Source organism: Artemia sp. Qi Xiang Cuo, chromosome 13, assembly GCF_049724085.1.
Source record: "Artemia sp. Qi Xiang Cuo chromosome 13, ASM4972408v1, whole genome shotgun sequence".
Classification (NCBI taxonomy): domain Eukaryota; kingdom Metazoa; phylum Arthropoda; class Branchiopoda; order Anostraca; family Artemiidae; genus Artemia; species Artemia sp. Qi Xiang Cuo.
The window spans coordinates 71,724,219-71,742,273 of NC_142806.1; the positions used below are offsets into that span (position 1 = coordinate 71,724,219).

General features: G+C 36.3%; 1 protein-coding gene across 1 annotated transcript in view; it reads right to left on the reverse strand.

Moving 5' to 3' along the window:
• Window positions 1-18,055, reverse strand: part of LOC148945622 (bromodomain-containing protein 3-like) — a 193,430-nt gene that overhangs the window by 117,450 nt on the left and 57,925 nt on the right. Inside the window, exons 5-6 of the mRNA XM_089098755.1 lie at window positions 11,822-11,905; window positions 4,416-4,517 (exon numbers count right to left, since the gene is read on the reverse strand). Of these exons, the coding sequence (XP_088954881.1) occupies window positions 4,416-4,517; window positions 11,822-11,905 (186 nt within the window). The remainder of the gene's footprint in view (window positions 1-4,415; window positions 4,518-11,821; window positions 11,906-18,055) is intronic.

Genomic DNA, 18,055 nt, shown 5'->3' on the forward strand with positions numbered 1-18,055 from the left:
CTTTGGCAATCTGTCATCCTTCATCTGCACAACGCGCCCTAGCCACCTCAACTTTTCTTTCATTACAGCCCTAGAGAGTGGTATTGAACCACATTTTTCATATAGCCTACTGTTTGAAATACGGTCAGTCAGCCGGGTACCCAGAACGATCCTTAAGAAATTTCTTTGGAAAACATAAAGCAAATCTTAATCCGCTTTTCGGAGCGTCCATGCTTCAGAGCCATATTTGACCACTGTCATCACTGTAGCTTCTAATATTCTAATCTTTGTTTGCAGATTTATCTTCCTATTCTTCCAGAATTTTTTTAACTATGAAAAAACACCCTGAGCCTTGGCTATTCTATTTTTAACATCTTCACTGCTCCCACCATCTTTACTAATAATACTACCAAGGTAAGTGAAGCTGTCCACCTGATCAATCTTTCCTTTACCCAACTTCACCTTTTCATCTTCACTTATTCCTAGCCTTAGCGACTTAGTCTTCCTAACATTAATTTTCAAACCAATTCTAGCACCCTGAACTCGCAAAACCTCTAAAACTTCATTCATTTTGCTCACCCTTTCATCTAGGATGCTTAAATCATCAGCATAATCCAAGTCCAGGAGACTTTTTCCTCCCCATTTGATTCCGTGGTCTCCCATTGCCTTTCCTGTGCTCCTTAAAACACAGTCCATCAAAATAATCCATATAAAGGGGGATAGAACACAACCCTGCTTAACTCCTGATTTAATACAAAACCAGCTGCTGGTATACCATACAAGGATAAAACCTTCACTAAAGCTCTTCTATCAATAGAATCGAACGCTTGCTCATAATCTATAAAACTGAGGACCAAAGGTGTTTGAAACTCAGGCACTTCTCAATTATTAGCCTAAGAGTGACAATTTGGTCGACACATCTTCTACCTTTTCTAAAACCGCACTGTTCTTCTCTTAAAACTTTGTCTACAGTATCTCTCAGCCTATAAAGTATCATATTAGGCTACTAAGCAGTTTACTTCCTACACAGATCAGACTAATGTCTCAATAATTACAACACTAACTTTTATCACCTTTCTTATAAAGTGGCTTAATTAAGGTCTTCCTAAAATCGTTAAGTACTTCCCCTTTTTCAAAAATCATATTCATAATCTTCAATAACTTATTTCTAACCTCAGAGCCACCATATTTAAGACACTCATTTACCACCCTCTCAGCACCTGAAGCCTTATTATTCTTTAATCTTTTTAGTACTGTTGCTAATTCTTCCTAACAAAACAAAACTTCCTTCACATCCAAGGTATCACAAACTTTTTCATTTTCCTCTATATTTTTTCCTGTAACTCTATCTTGGTTAAGCAAGTTCTCAAAATGTTTGGACCATCTCTATTTGGTTTTTTCCGTATCACTAATTGCGACCCCATTCCTATCTTTAACTGGGACAAGTCAGGATAGACTCTTCCCCCTCAATTTGTTAACGTGCAAGTACAATATTTTACTATTATGCCGTCTAGCTACCTCTGCCAGGTCTTCGGCAATTTTATCTATGGCCTCCACTTCACACATCCTAAGTTCATATTTTAATACTTTCTTCATTTGCTTTACATTTGTATTATTTTCATACGATCTATCACTCAGATAATTCTTGTACAAGCCCCTCCTCTTCTCTATTAAACATAACGCTTTTTCACTAATATTCTTAGCTGTAGTTCTAGCTTTCTTCCCTAATACACCTTCAGCAACTTCACAAATCATTTTTCTGCAATTATTCCAACCATCTTCCACATTATCAAGTTTTAAACTTCCACATTTAGTATTCAACTGTTCCAGGAAAGTTTGTCTCAAATTCCTATCCTGGAGTCGAGCAACATCACAACTTCCCGGGAGGTAGGTGTCCTTTTAAAATATCAGCTTTAAATTAGCCTTAGAATTACTAGATGGTAATCTTTACTTTTATCTTCAATAAGGACACTTCCATATACAGAAGCATTTTTTATTGATCCTGACAGTCTTCGGTTTACTATAATATAATCAATAAGGTTTGCTGTCTTACCATCAGTTATCCTCGATAGTTTTAGGTACCCGATTGACTGACCATGCTTCGAACAGTAAGCTGTATGAAGAATAAGGTACTATCTCACTTTCCAGGGCTAAGAATAAGGTACTACCAACTTTCCAGGGCTATACTGAGACGGTTTTAGGGCTATGTATATATATAGATAGGGCTATAATGAGTTATCCTCAGACAGTTTTAGGTACCCGATTGACTGACCGTACTTCGAACAGTAAGCTGTATGAAGAATAAGGTACTATCTCACTTTCCAGGGCTATAATGAGAGAAAGGTTGATATGACTATGACACATTTTGCGAATAAAAGATGACAGATTGCCAACAATCGTCCTTTTCGGCCATCCATCTAGGGCCAAAAGAAAAGCGGGCCATTCCCGGAAAGAGTGGGAAGAGATCGTAAGGTAGGAGTTGGAACTTCTTAGGAGGAGGCAAAGAGACTTGAATAGATTGGGATGGAGGAGGAATATTCACAGCCGTGTTAGCCTCAGGCGGCATGGTGCAGCAGCAAGTTGTAATTGTAGTAGTATTTGAAAACCTATCGAATACAAACAATGCACAATAGCACAGCACAAAAATAAAAAGAGAAAAAAAAAGAAAGGGACCAAATACAAACTAAAAAAAAAATGGTTTTGCTTCAATTAAATTTAGTTTAACTTCATAATAACCAAAAATACTATAGGCAAAACAGCCAAATATTTTTATCTTTTTTACCTTCATCTTTTATAAATCTTTATCTTTCTTTTTTTTAATTTCTATAATTTATAACTTCTTTCCGTTGGAAATTATAGAAATTACAATTTTGTACCCATTAGGTTATAATCTCTGGATATAGTTTTACCTCAAATAATTGAATCGAAGGCGCAAACTGGCGCGGGGGGGGGGGGGGGTACAGGGATTCCTTTGGTCCCCTAAATTTTTACCCTTCTCCCTAGATTTTAAAGAAAAATTTTGTTTAATGAAAAACTGAAAAACGAACAGTAAAATTACCCCCCCCCTCGCTCTCTCAGGATTTATCCAAATACATTTCACCACTCCAAGCTTTTTCTTGAATTAACACCACTGATTTGGATGAATAACTTACTATTTGCTAAGTAGCTTCAACGGTGAAAGTGAAATTTGACTGTTTCAATTTTGTTCAATAGAATTTGATTCCGTATTAATACTAATTCACGTGGTTTACAATAATACAAAAATTTTAGAACTATATATACCTTAGAAAATAAGAAAAAAGTGAGCGCAGGGTTATTTTCTGGGGAAATTTTTTCAAGTACTCCAAAATTTAAAAATGCAATAGTTATTAATACGGATGGGAAATTTTGCGCGAGGAAGAGTCGGGGGATTTTCTGCCTACGAGAACTTCTGCAGAGTGAATTTTCCTTGGAAGGGAAGTTTTTCGCAAGGGGACCTTTTCTTGAATTTAGTTTCTTTTAAGGCCGGAGCAACGCGGGACTATATACAAATTTTAATTTAAAATTTTAAATACATTTTTATAATTAAATAAAATAAACTATAATTAATTAAATATAAGAATTAAAATAAACGGAGCTTTTTCAGGCAAAAGGGGCTGGTAGTACATATTGAAAACGTAGGTTAAGACACAATTTATTCTCGAAACTAGTGCAAAGAGTAATATGTCGGGCTGTCAAGGTAGAGGCAGAATTTCTTGAAGAGGGAGAACATAAAGCACTTTACCCGGGCGTAAATAATCTTCAGGTCTCTTTTGTGGATAACTTTGGTACTTCAGTTTGCTACAACGAAGTAAGAAAAAGCTCAAGTTACATGAAAATATATGTGACAACAAGCTGCTTTAACAGGCTTACATTAAAATAGGTTTAAAAATAAATTTATTCTGCATTGTTTACACCGATTCAATTTTGTTACATTTCAAAAATGGACCCGATAATGCTTCTGTTATTATACCGTTAATTACACTAGCAGATTTAATTACACACAGTAATTCACCCTGTTTTACAACCAGAAACTACAGCTGGTGATAAATTTGTTCTTCCACAAATAACTGCACCATTTAATAATCAATTACACCATCGCAAAGCTAATGCATTGTTATGTTGTCCTGAAACACAAAACTTGTCTGATTTTATTACACCTAGTAATGCTTTTTTTTTTCTCCCGAATTATTCACTTGAAAATTCTGCAAGATAAGACGTTTGTTATCCCACCATTAAATGCACAATTAACATTAATTGTGCATTTGGCTTTCGTTTCCACTTCTGCCAAGAACCTTTGAACCAAGGTTCAAGTTTAAGAAGTAGTATTTTAAAAAGTTATCACACTAGCATAGAAAGCAATGACAGCAAAGCAGCTGTCTCTTTCCTTACCTTGACATTTTGGAGCATATTCTTACCTTGACAGTTCCCAAATCCATAGGTTTTTTGATAATCTCATGATAGTCACTTAATCCAAGTAGGTCCGCATCCACGGGTTTGTAGAATGGCCAGGCATATTGCTGAACAAAAAAAAGGATAATCAAGTTTTGATTATAACCAGTTACAAAGTTCTAATATGTTTAACATGTTTAAAAACTTTCACAAGCAGTTAATAAAAGGAAAATAAAATCTGTATATTTTAATTTATTTAGCAAATCAAATTGATTAAACATATATATCCTAAAGAAAAACAAAAAAACTGGTTTTTATAAAAAAAAAATATGCAATTATGCAGTTTTGGAACGTAAGGGGCTAAATAGAGTCCATGTTCAGACTTTTGCGTATATTCGACATCAGAGAAAAGAACTGTCATAACTGTCGACTTATGAATGTTCATCTTTGTTATTTAGCTAGCTTCTCGACGAATCCAGATATGTCTGCGGAGTTGAGCAAGAGGGATTGAGCAAGAGGGATTGAGCAAGAGGGATTGAGCTCTAGATATTTTTCTGTTTGATCGCATGCTCCTTTCGAATCCACCTCAGATCAGAGACAGGCAAAGCTACCAGCCTTTTCAAGTCGAAGACCATGGAGGGCAAATTGATCGTCTGGTATAGCATTCAGATCAAGAGCTTTCGTTTTCTTTGTAATTACCCTTAGGCCAAAGTAGGCTGAGAAATGACCCACTTTGTCAGGCATTTACTGGGCTGAGTGTGGGCTCGAGGGGTGAAGATTTACATCGTCTACGTAGTCAAGGTCCGTGAAAGTGACGTTTCTACCAACATTTCAAGAGACCAATCAAAACAATAATTGAAAAAGACACGAGAGAGTATACAGCCTTTTTTGACACCACATTCTACTTAGAACCTGCCGTGCAAAAAGTGGGGTAGCATAGTAGCAATGCTACTTGGTAGTGGCCTAATGAAATGGCCTAGTGAAATGACTACCAAGTAGCAATGCTACTTGGTAGTGGCCTAGTGAAATGGCTTAGTGAAATGTATTGGCAGATTTTGTCTGGAAATACTATTTTTACATATTAAAATACGTTTTGCTCAAAGAAAACCGGTCAAAACACAAGTTGTGCGGCTAAAATGTCGGCAGCTTTTGGAATTCTGTCGAATTCTGCTACTGGCAACTTTTTAACTTTTTCCAACAGTAAATAGTCTTGGCCATAGACTCCGACACGGAATGCACATACTTGGTAATAAGCTTCCCGGATGTCAACGAATTCCTGAGGCACATAATCCTCAAGGAGAATCTTCCACAAAAATTGCCGTTAAATCAAATCAAAAGTGACAACGTAATCTATGAATATGCTTATGAAGGGGAAGGATATACCTTTTGCATTGTTGCATGATCAAACCCTCAAATGATGGAGAATAACTTCGCTGCAATGTCAACAACAGATATGCCTCTATATTTACTACACTTTGCCTTCCGTCTCTTTCGTAAACGAAGTGGATGACTCAGATTTTTCAATCCTTTGGGAGCTTCTTGGTTTTCCATTTTTCAGTAAATAGTGACAACAGCTGGTTTGAAATCGAGTGGAAGGAAGCTATGTAAATCTCAGACAAAATGCCGTCTTCACCAGGACACTTGTGTCGTATGAGACTCCGGATGGCTTTGATGATTTTGCCGTGGTCTGGCAAGATATGTTTATATCGTATGGCTGTATCAAGACAGAGGATGGTGTGTTTTCAAAATCTACGCGCGCAATTATGTTGGCTTTTAGAAGCTCGCTAAAGCATATTTTCCATCGCTTTACTTTTCAGGCACAATCGGCTAAGCGATTCCCTTGTTTATTTTTGATAATGTGTGAAATATACAAATTCTTTCCGTGATCTTCTTCGAGAATTTTATAAGTGCGTCGTGAGTCGTAGTTTCGGGCCGAGTTTTCTAGTTCACAATCAACTTCTTCCCAGTGACATAAGCGGTCCTTTCTTCCACTTTACTTAATGCGCTTCTTCAATACAGCTTTAGACTGTTTGTCTAGATGGCTTGAGGCACGTCTCTCTTAGATTATCTCCATGGTTTCTTTCGAAAACCAACTGTCTGGAGGCGCAGGAGTAACTAAGTTTATTAAATGCTGCTTCAGTGGTAGCGGCCCTCAAATTAAGACACATTTTTCGGGGCCCTAAACACACGCAGTTGGGGCATCCAACCTGTCTAGAGCTGAATGCAAAACTAATGTTCAATTTGATGAGATTCCAGTTTGGTGAGGTTTAGTATTCTCTTTGCACCTTCTTCCTCATACTGAGGCAGAGACGGATCTTTGCTCGAACGAGTGTATGGCCATTCCCTGACCTGGATCCAGTACATTTTCCTCTATAGGGACGGGCTTCTTTGACAAAGCTTTGCCCTCTTCTCCTGACCAATATATAGTCTATCTGAGTTGCAGTGACATTATAATTAGAGCGCCAGGTGATGCGGTGTGAACTTCTGTGCTGGGACAGAGTTTGCAACCACAAGTTTAAGGTCGCAAGCAAACTGGATTCTCCGCTCACCCTTTTTTTTTTATCACCGTTCGTATGTGTAGTGGCTGACAACGTCATAGACAGATTATCCATGATTGTCCAACTCGACCATTCCAGTGTTCTGCTACTAAGAGGGTGTCTCACTTTGCGCATTTTTTCACTGTACGATCTAGCCCCATGTGGAATGCATCTTATTGGGCTTTTGCAGCATCACAAGGTGGAGAGGGGGGAGGGGACTATACCGCTATGTCATACATGTGTCCACTACCTTTTAAATCAAACTTGGGAATTCTTAGACTAATAGGGCTCCGTGCATTAGGGTTCCAGACTTGGCTGCTTCATCTGCCATTTCATTACCCTTTTTCTGATTGCCCTGAGACCCACATCAATGTAGTTTGGAGCTGTACCTTCTTAAGCTGTTTGTACCTTATTTTTCCCTTCTCACCTTCTTCACTTTCTTTTTTTTTTTTTTTTTGATATTTTATTTTAATTAAAAGTTTCTGCTTAGAAATCAGCTTAGAATTCTATTAAGTCAAGAAGAATAGTTTCCAAACCACTGACTATGACAAAATTTGTTGGCTGATAAGATGCAAAGGGATCGTGAAAGACACTTTTAATGAAACTAAAATATTCAACAACTGTTCAAGCTGTTCACTGAATGATCGACAAAATCGAAATCTGTAAAAATAGTAAGGAAAGGGGGAGAGGGTAGGACCAGCTTTAAGACTATACAGAAAGTTAAGCTAAATAGATAAGATATAAGAAATTATGGTTAAAATAAGAAAAATCTTGACATTTACAGAGAGACTAGATAACTACACCCCCCCCCCCTCGTGCGTTCATCCATGGTTACACTTCTCTTGATATTTTTTTTTTTACTTTTCAAAAATTAATCAAGGTAACATTTTCACTCACTCTTAAAATACCAAAGACAGTGAAAATGAAATCTTATTGTTTGAATTGATTAAGTTGAAATTTGCACAACCATAAATACCATGAGAAATCAGGAAAAATCGAGAATTTATTTTTAATTAAAAAGAGCTTCAAATGCATTTATGAAAGTACTGGTGGTACTAGGGCTAAACTTTAAAAAAAAAAGGGGGGGGGGAATAAGCTACAAACAGGTAAAAACGATACAGCTTTAACTAGATTGGCATCCAAAGGGAACCAAATTATCCTGATGTGGGTTTCAGGGCACTCAGGAATAGAGGGTAATGAAATGACAGATGAAGCAGCCAAGGCTGTGACATTGTTGGAATACTATGGTCACAACCTTTCATTCCCATATCTTAGAGCTGCTGGAAGGCGGCGGTGAGGAGTTGGGCCAACGAAAGAGCGTAACAAATCGGCTTAGGAAGGTGGGATGTAAGGAAACAAAGGAATTACTCCCAAAGATTAACCGCAACTTAACTAAACATTTTCGACGACCAAAAAGGTCTGAGATGAGAATGGTTACAGAAGCCAGAACAGGAAATGGAAATTCTGCGAAACATCTTCTCGAATAGACATGGCTGAAACCACATTATGCCAAAAGTGCGAGATGAATAATAAGGAAACTAGAAGGCATCTGATAGAGGAATGTCCAACTAGGATTTGAAACCGGCTTGAGATATTTCGTAATGTCACTGTTAAGCTGGAGGATATAGTGAAGGAGGGAGAAGCCCGACAGCTGGCAAAGTATATGATAAGACCGGGGAGGCCAAATCCATCATTGACCCCCCAACCACGAATAGAGCATAATTTTTGGATGCGAAGGCAATGGAAGGTTTGAGACCTAATCCATTGATAATGGGACCCCTCCTTAATAATAACAACAATACAGCTTTAATTTGAAGGTGTAGGTATGTCTGAGAATCAAAACATCGTTAATGCCCGAATTTTTACGGACAAAAAGCGTTGTTAAAGTTGAATAGTTAGTCTTAATGATTGGTTTTCACGGTTAAACGTGGCGAAAATAGTACGCTATCCTAAAATCTTGATAATTTTTAAACAACCAACAGAAAAATCTTAGGAAATTGCAGTTTTCCAGCATGAATAGACCTAAGATTTGTATTATTGGACATAAGAGGAACAAAAATTTTGCTGTTCCAGTGTCCTTAGTATTTTAATGTTGAGGAATCGTTCATATCAAAGGACAATTTTTCCTCATCATGTTTGCAAAATTGAAAAAAAACGAATATTTAGCTTTAGAAAGAGTTAAACCTTGAAATGCTGTTTTGCCATCTATAATAATACACCAATATTTGTAGATGGTGCTATTGGTGCATATTAGAAAATCATGGCGTTTACCAGTGGTGTCGATTCTAAATCTTGCTGACAGCTGTAATAAGCTGTTCGAAATCGACTAAACTGGGATTTTGTGAGGGTCAGAGATCTTTTCTAGTGTCACCTACAACCTGCAGCACTGTCATCTACAATAATTGATCATTTAATCCCCTCCAAATACTAAGGCAAGGACTTAAATGTTTACATTTATATTCAAACAGATATTAATATCATGGAGCATGCTGTTGCTTGGCCGCTCAGAGCTGAAAAACCAAGAACATCAAAATAAAACACTTTTTGCCTCCCTGAACCCATTTTAAGTCTGTTCATATCTTAAAACCGTAATTTTTAAAGATTTTTCATTTAGTTGTTTCAAAATTAGTACCACATTATCGTCAGTGTTCTCATCTTGAACCGTGAAAAAAATAAGCAAGACTAAATAGTCAAATTTGATAAAGTTTTTCTTCGGCAAAAATTCAAACATAAACAATATATTGATTTCAAATACTACTACATTATTAAAGCAAGTTACAACTTTTTAAGCTGTTTGGTGCAATATATTTTTCGCTTATTTTCCATCCACGCTTTTTATTATTTTATTCATTTTTTTTCTTTATTTGCCATATACTACAATCAATAACTGCAGACAGAGGTAAAGAGGTTTTTAAAAACGTTCGGGGAATGGGCCCTCTAATGGTTGTGTCAGCTTAGCTCATATCTTAGACTTGAAGAAAAAATCGAGCTCATATCTTAAGACTTGAAGAAAAAATCGATAAGAGCCTTTACAAAACGATGTTAAGCCATACGTATTAAATTCATCGTCAAGCTGTATCCCTGACTTCTTCGGCTTGCAAGTTTTTTTCTTTTTTTTAAATTGTGATAATCTTTTTTCCTGTGATAGCAATCTCAGAACCCAGCCCCACTGGCGATTAAAAAGTGGCAATTTTTTTCTTATAAACCACTTATATGTATTGAATTAATGAATTATCCCCTGTGGTTTATAATTGAATTTTATTATTGAATTTTATAATTGAATTTTATTATTGAATTTTATAATTGAATTTTATTATTGAATTTTATAATTGAATTTTACTATTGAATTTTTTAATTGAATTTTATTATTGAATTTTATAATCGAATTTTATTAATGTGGTATATAATGAAGTGGTTTATAATTGAATTAATAAAATATATGTAATGAATTATATAAAGCTTTAGTAATGAATTACCATGTCGTTAATTCTAACGGTGGCCAGCAAATATCCCCTAAGCCCGACAGCAATGAAAACATAGCAAATTTTTATATATAGCAGTTACAAATACTTTAGTAATGAATTATTAGGCGAGATACTCCGATGATGGTCAGCGAAACGCCCCTTTGAATAGCCCAGTAGACCACTCCTTATCTATGATCAAAATATAAGACTCTTTTTGCGAGTGAAACACTTACAAACAATTTAGTAACGAATTATCATACCAGTAGCAGCAAAAGTAGCCAGTGAATAGATCCTCTGGATAGCCAAATCTGTGATTAAAACACAGTAAAAGTCTTGTCATAACATTGATGTTTTTGAAGATGAGAAGCATAAAACTATATGACGATTGACAATGCTTAACTTTTTCTATGCCTGTTGACCTCAGGACGGATTTATTTCAGATCAGGTCACAAGAAAGTGCCATGTTCTTTCACGTTTGCCCACAATATGAAAAGTTCAGCCTAAACAAGGCCAACATGTTATCAAGCAAAAATTGTTAAAACCATTGAAAGGATATTTATATAGCCTCAGAGTCTCATTGTCTATCCTGACACGCTGTGTATCATTTGCCCCTAAACATGCATGCACTCCATAGAAAACGAGTCCTTATTACAAACCATTCATCCAATAAAACTAATAGTTAGTGAGGCTCGCACAACTGCAAACAATTTGCACACTGACCTAAACTTAATTTGCATTACTGTAATTTTCGATACTTCTCCAATCTACTTTTTGCAAACAGCATGTGTTACTTTGGCTACTTTTGCTATTTTGTTTGTCTGGTCTAACAGGAAATATGACGTTTCATTTCTGGGGCTCTTGAAATAATGATAACAAACAGGTCACAAAATGATTTGAATACTTACAAAAGAAAACGCTTTCTAAACTTTGCCAAAGTTTGGCATTCTAGTAGATTTTCTTAGGTACTCAATTTCTTAGGCTTTTGAAACAATGGCCAAGGTTGCACCAGCAGCTCATAGTATGTAAGCGTTTAAAAACACGATTTGAAATAAAATAAATTTATTGAAATAAAAATGAAATGAAATAAAAAAATTCAATTAAAGATGATCGGAAAATTACTTTTGTGCATGAGTAGCAGTGATCTGTATCCTTTTTACCAGAAACGGTTCGAGTTCGACAAACAGGCTCCAAAATAATTTTAATACTAATAAAAGAAAACGCTTTCTAAGTTATATCGAAATTTGGCCACTTTCTAGTAATCATAGGACGATCAATTCCTAGGGCTATTGAAATAATGATAACAGTCTCCAAATTAATGTTAATATTAATTAAAGAAAACGAACACAGGAATAGTAAATTATAGTTATTATCGTGATAATAATTATAATAAGAGAAGTGATAAAACAATAAAAGAAACAATACAAAACTTACTGCATGTTTTTTGGAGAACAGCTCTTTTAATATTTCAGAACAATACTTCAACGAGCCTAACAAGCTCCCGTGCTTCCCAGAAGTCTGAAAAGAGAAAGAAAACAAAACAACTTCAAATAACTTAAAAGAAAATTTGAAGAGCCTTAAGACAACTTAAAACTTTTTGGGAAATTTAAAAGAGAACTTTATATCTTACAATAAATACAAAACCATTTATTGATTTCAAACAGTTCGTGGTAACGAACTATATATACAAGCGACTTGCGCTAATAGAAGCCAAAGCTCAGAAAACAGGTTTTGACTACAATATACATGCCAAAAGAAATAGTTTTTATATAGACTACAACAATTTAAAATTGATTAAATTTAAATTTACCCACCAAAAGTTACAAACCTGCGAAAATTTGCTTGGTTTTCGAAAAGAAGTAACACACCCTTAAAAAGGCAAGTGATCTTAATGAAAACTACACTATCAAATTCAGCATATCAGAGAAGCCTATCGCAGATGTTTCGAGTCCCTATCAACAAAAATAAAAAAAAATGTTGTATTTTTTACGAGAAGCATAAAGGTGTTTTGATAACAATATATTAAACGGTTCATGGTAACGAACTACTGAAGATTTTTTGTTAAATAAATGGTGCAAAAATTGAAATTAAACTACACCAGATATTGATTCACATCATACAGGGCTCGGGGCACTATTCCGGGCTTTTGAACTCCAACTAAGATATAGATAGATAGAAGACGTAAATAGAATATAGTAGATGTAGATAGAAAATGTTGATAGATAGAGAATAGGGCTAGGGGCACCATTCGGGGCTTTTGAACTTCAACGAAGATGTAGAAGATAGATAGATACAAGAAGCAACTAAACAAGAAAGACTTTCTAAATAACACAAAAAGCAGGGAGGTTCAGGTTGAGATACCCTGAAGATAGTCTTGGGAGCAGGATTTTGAGGGAATAGAGATTTTATTTATCGTACCATTCTAATATCATCAATTTTAGTTCAAGCCAATGCCGTACGAAAGGTGAAAATCCCAATTTTTTTTGGAATTTAAGGATACCTCTTATTCAAACTGCCCAATACGATTTGCTTTTTTATCATCCTCTCTCCCCTCCGACGAAAAATCGTGCTTACATTACTAGTTCATGCGTAAACTTTGTTTAAAAATGAAAGACTAAATAAACTAAAGAAACCGTTAGACAAAAACGAAAAAAAAATATTATACTAAATAGACTGAATGGCAATCAAATAAGACACATGTTTTTTTTTAAATTAATTTCTGTTCGTTTTTGATTGCCGATGTTTTATCATTGTTTAATATAATGAGTATTTCTCCATTCTTTCAGGTTTTCATCTTAGGAATTAAAATATCCCGTTCTATTTTATATTCTCAAGTTGCAAATGGTGATATGAGCGTTGGCTTTGGTTGTCCGATCAAATTGTGTAATAAATTATTGCATAGTAATAAACATTATTTTATATAATTCGCTAAATTTTGAAATCAAGGTTTGGAACTGTTCTTTAACTAAGATTTTGATTTAAAAGTAATTTACAGGTAAAGTACTGGAATGAATCCTCCTGGGACACTGTTCAAAATATCACATATGAATTAAAATGGAATATGAGAATGGATATATATCGGAGACATCACACAGCTCTCTTTATTTCTGACTCATTGAATCCTTTTATTTGTAAGTTTGATGTGAGCGTTTGCTAAGTGTGTTTTGGAAAAAAAAATACCTTTCTGACAACCTGGATGCAGATAATGTCTTTTAGTTGGATTCAACATCCCTCTCAATATTCCATGGAAATTCCAACTCAATTTCCTAGCTGCCTTTGAGACATTTTACATGCGTCCTTTCGGAAACCTGGTTGCAAAAAGTGTCTTTTGATTTATTTCAGCATCCCCCTCAACGTTTCCTAAAAGTTTCAACAAAATATCATTATTCATTCCTGGGATGTTGCAGATATGCCCTTTTGACAACCAGAATACACATAGTGTATTTTGATTGAGTTCAACATCACACTCAACCTTCTCTGAAAATTTCAACCTAATAACCTTAACTGTTCTTGAGGGTTTACACATACCATTTAACAAGCTGAATGTATACACTGATCTTCTGATTTAGTTCAATATCCCCTGAAAGTTTCAACTAAGTACCCTCAGCCGTCCCTGAAATATTGCTGCTACGGCCTTTTGACATAATATTCACACAGTGTGATTTGATCTTGTTTAATATTCCCCCCCCCCCAATATTTCCTAAAGTAATCACAAGTAAAATTATTCTCAGTCGCAAGTAATTGCATTCACAGTCACGAGTATTCGCAAATAGTAATAGTAGAAGCCATAAGTAGTTACAGTTGCAAGTATTAGTAATCACAAGCAATCTTAGCTGTAGTCAAAGTAGTCGCAGTAGCAGTCGCAAGTAGTCACAGTAGCGTTAGCCATAGTAGTCGCACTGAAAATTTCAAATTAATACCCTTACTCGTTCCTAAGATATTGCAAACACGCCTTTTTGATAACCATTTTTCACAGAGTGTCTTTTGATTTAGTTCAACATACCCCACAACAATCCTCAAAATTTCACTTCTACAGCCTTAGTCTTTTCGGGTGCTCCCAGGACCGACCAACCTTTCCCTCATTTCCCAATGATAAATCCTGCATAGAAAAAATGAGCAAATTGCATAATTTACATTCCTTGCCTAAGGCACTGTGGGAGGCATGGCATCCCAGGAGGCACAATTTTTATGCCTTTTGAATATTTTGAACAAAATAGCTTTTCAAAATTTCTATCATTCAAGAAGAGGGGCATCTAGAAAGGTCAAGGGGTGCTGGTTGCCCTACTATCACTCTTCAACATCCACCTGAACATGTACTAAAGGTTTTAGCTTAATATCCTCAGCTGTTTCTTAGATATTGCTACTAAGCCCTTTTCACAACTATCCTGCATATAGTGTATTTATATTTGTCTGACATCCCCCTTAACATTTCCTGGAAGTTTCACGTCAATATCCTAAGCCTTTTGGCAAAACTTTAACCCTTTTCCCAAATACAAACCTTACATGCAAACACTGGGGAAATTGCATAACTTAAAGCCCTTCCCCAGGGGCTGTGGGCGGGGGGGGGGCTAAATCATCCCTGGAGGCATAGTTATTTGACCTTTAGACTATTTTGAAGAGGATGGTTATTTCAAAATGTGATCAGATGCATTTGGGGAGAGGAGGCTAAAAACAGGCGTGAGTAGATGGGCCGGCTGCATTCTCGCCGCTTTTGAACATTGCCCTTGACAAGCCCTGATAGTTTCAACCTAATTTCCTCAGCCGTTCCTAATATATTGCATACATCTTTTTGGTAAACTGAAGGGGCATAGTGTTTGATTTAGTTCGACATACCCCTCAGAATTCCCCGAATTTTCATCTTAGTATCATTAGCCTTTTCAGAAACACACAGAATCAAACATTCCCTCTTTTACAAATGATAAATCCTGCATTTAAACAACGGGCATATAGAATAATTTAGAATCATTGTCTCAGGGGCTGTGGGGGCATGGTATAGTTATGCCCAGAGGCATAGCTATTAGATCTTTTGACTATTTTGAACAAAATAGCTTTTTTAAAATTTCAATCGGTGTTGAGGCGAGGGGGAATCTAAAACGGCATGGGGAAAGTGGTTGCCTTCCAGTCACTCTTCTACATTCCCCTCAACACACACTGAAAGTTTCAACTTAATACCCTCAGCCGTTCCTTAGATATTACCGATATGCGCTTTTGACAACCAGCTTGCACAGAAAGTGTTTTTATTTTGTTCGACATATCTCTCAACAATTCCTAAAAGTTTTAACTTAATACCCTAAGCCTTTTTGAAGACCCAGGATTAAATATGCTCCCTTTTCCGAAAAACAAAAAACAAAAACAAAACATACTTTGGAGGTGTAGTTATTTGATCTTTGGACTAATTTTAACAAAATGGATATCTCAAACTTTTGATCCGATGTCTTTGGAAGAATAAGGGACGTGAGAGGCGGCTAGTTGCCCTTCAATCAGTTTTGACTCTAAAAAAGGCACTAGAACTTCCGATTTCCTATCGAATGAGCCCCCCTCCGAAGCATACACGACCACCTTTTCCAAATGAAGTGGCTCTAGGAGAGGAAAAATAAATAAGAATACATTGAAGCCATATGGCTCTTTACTATAGGCAAAGCTAGAGCGTTGTCTCTGATTACAGGAACAATGAAAAGTATCACGAGTCAGTTTCTTTGACCTAGTTTTGTTGATATATCTTGCAGAATCTGCGGAGCAATATGTATATTTTTTTTTTAAGTTTCAACTATACTCTTTAATTTCGTAAGGAGATCTTTGTTTTTCTTTAATTTTTTTAAGATTGGTTTTACTCCTTTTATATATTTTAAATATTTGCAATAAACCTTACAAAAAAGTTTTCTTAAACTTAGGCGATGAAACCAAAAACTTCAACATGATTTTCTAATAAATGGGGCATTAAATGCAGGTTTCGCTTCCTACCTCCCTTAAACTTCCCCACAAGATACTAGTCACGATAAAGAAACATCGCTAGAAAATAGTTACCAGGCTTTAACGAGCTAAAGAAGGTTCGAATGTCTAGGGAAGAAACAAGCGCTGAAAACGAAAATCTAGTGGCGCATTCAAAATTCCTTGCACCAATGGCAAAAAGGGCGTAACTGCAGAAATAGAAAAAAAACAAAGATTGGGTATATTTTTATTCTGGGGAGCTTTTTTGAGCATTTTTTCTCGTAGAATATTTCTCCATGAGTGCAATTTCAGGTCCAATTCAACTAATGGGGGATTTCAAGAGTAGAAGGGGTATTATCTCTCCACTCTACTTTTCACATTTACCTTGCCTTAATTTGCACTTGCAAGCATTAAGAATTTGTGAGTTCTTCAACTAATCGACATTAGCGTGAAAAAGCTATACTCTGTGCAATACTAAGTGTTTTTGCAACTTCTATCCTCTCCTTCCACTTTAACTCCCCTGACGTGACCCAGATCTTTCCACGCTCGGACTCCCTCTTTGCGCTACACTTATGCAAATTTTACGTGAGTGCTACCTAGCAATGCGATCTCATTGCACGAACGTCAATGTCATCACTTTGGTGATAGTCGAAGATTTAAAAGCCAACAAAGGACTAACTAACTGTCACAGACAACAAGTATGCAATACTTCTGCGTGTATGGCAGTTTTTTTTTTCTTTCTTTAACATGACGAAACAACAGATGGGAAGTCCAAATATTTCACCACTAGCATTGTTATGCAGCCAAGTTCATCAGCAGATGTCAGTGATCAGGTAAAGCTTCTGTCGAGATGGTCCCGCAATGCTGCACTTCCCCAGTCAATAACTTTGCAACCTGAACAGTTTGGACGAACTTATTTGAAGAGGAACATACGAGCTTAGGGAGATATTGAAGAAGATACTTAGAAAAAGGACTACCGACAATCTATGAGTCGAGTGAGATATCACTTCTTCCCTTGTACTTTACATGGGAATTGCGTAGAGCGGCACCGACAAAGTTCATTGACATTGGCTGTGACTTTGAAATTGGTCCTGGGTTTAAAGTGTTCTGTGCAGCACTTAGTTCATCATCCACTCTGCCAGGAACTCAAGTTGGTTACCTTCCAGTAATACCTCAGCCACCAACTAATCCACTCATTGTTGCCGAAGCCATTCAAACGTTTCGATGGACTGCACAGTTTCTACAATTACCCCCACTGTAGTGACTTGCGACTTGGCAATTTACGAGATTATATCGGCATTGCAGCTTTAGAACCGTGACGAGCATCGAGATGTGAATTTGAGGTTAGGAAGGTTACATCTGGACATGAACTATCTTACTGTTGTTGGTCTGCTAATGAGGGACGGTGGATTTGAAGAAACTGTGTTTAAGTCTGGAATCCTTTTAGAAGGAACGGCTAGAAAAGTTATGACTGGAAAGCTGTATTACCGTGGCTTTTCTGCATGCGTCGTCATGCTTCAAGCTATCACCCAGCTATATTGGGAAGCATTTGAGAATTTTGTGAAGGTCATGAACATGATGGTTGTGCAAGAGTTCTTGAAGGGTTTAGTAATGTTCTTCAGATGTCTAAACATTCTGATTATTTTCCTGGTGTTGTTGAAGCATTCAAGTAGAAACTAGTGCTTAACGTTCATGGCTGGAGAAATTTAAAAGCTCTCGTGGCAGTCATCAAAATCACAA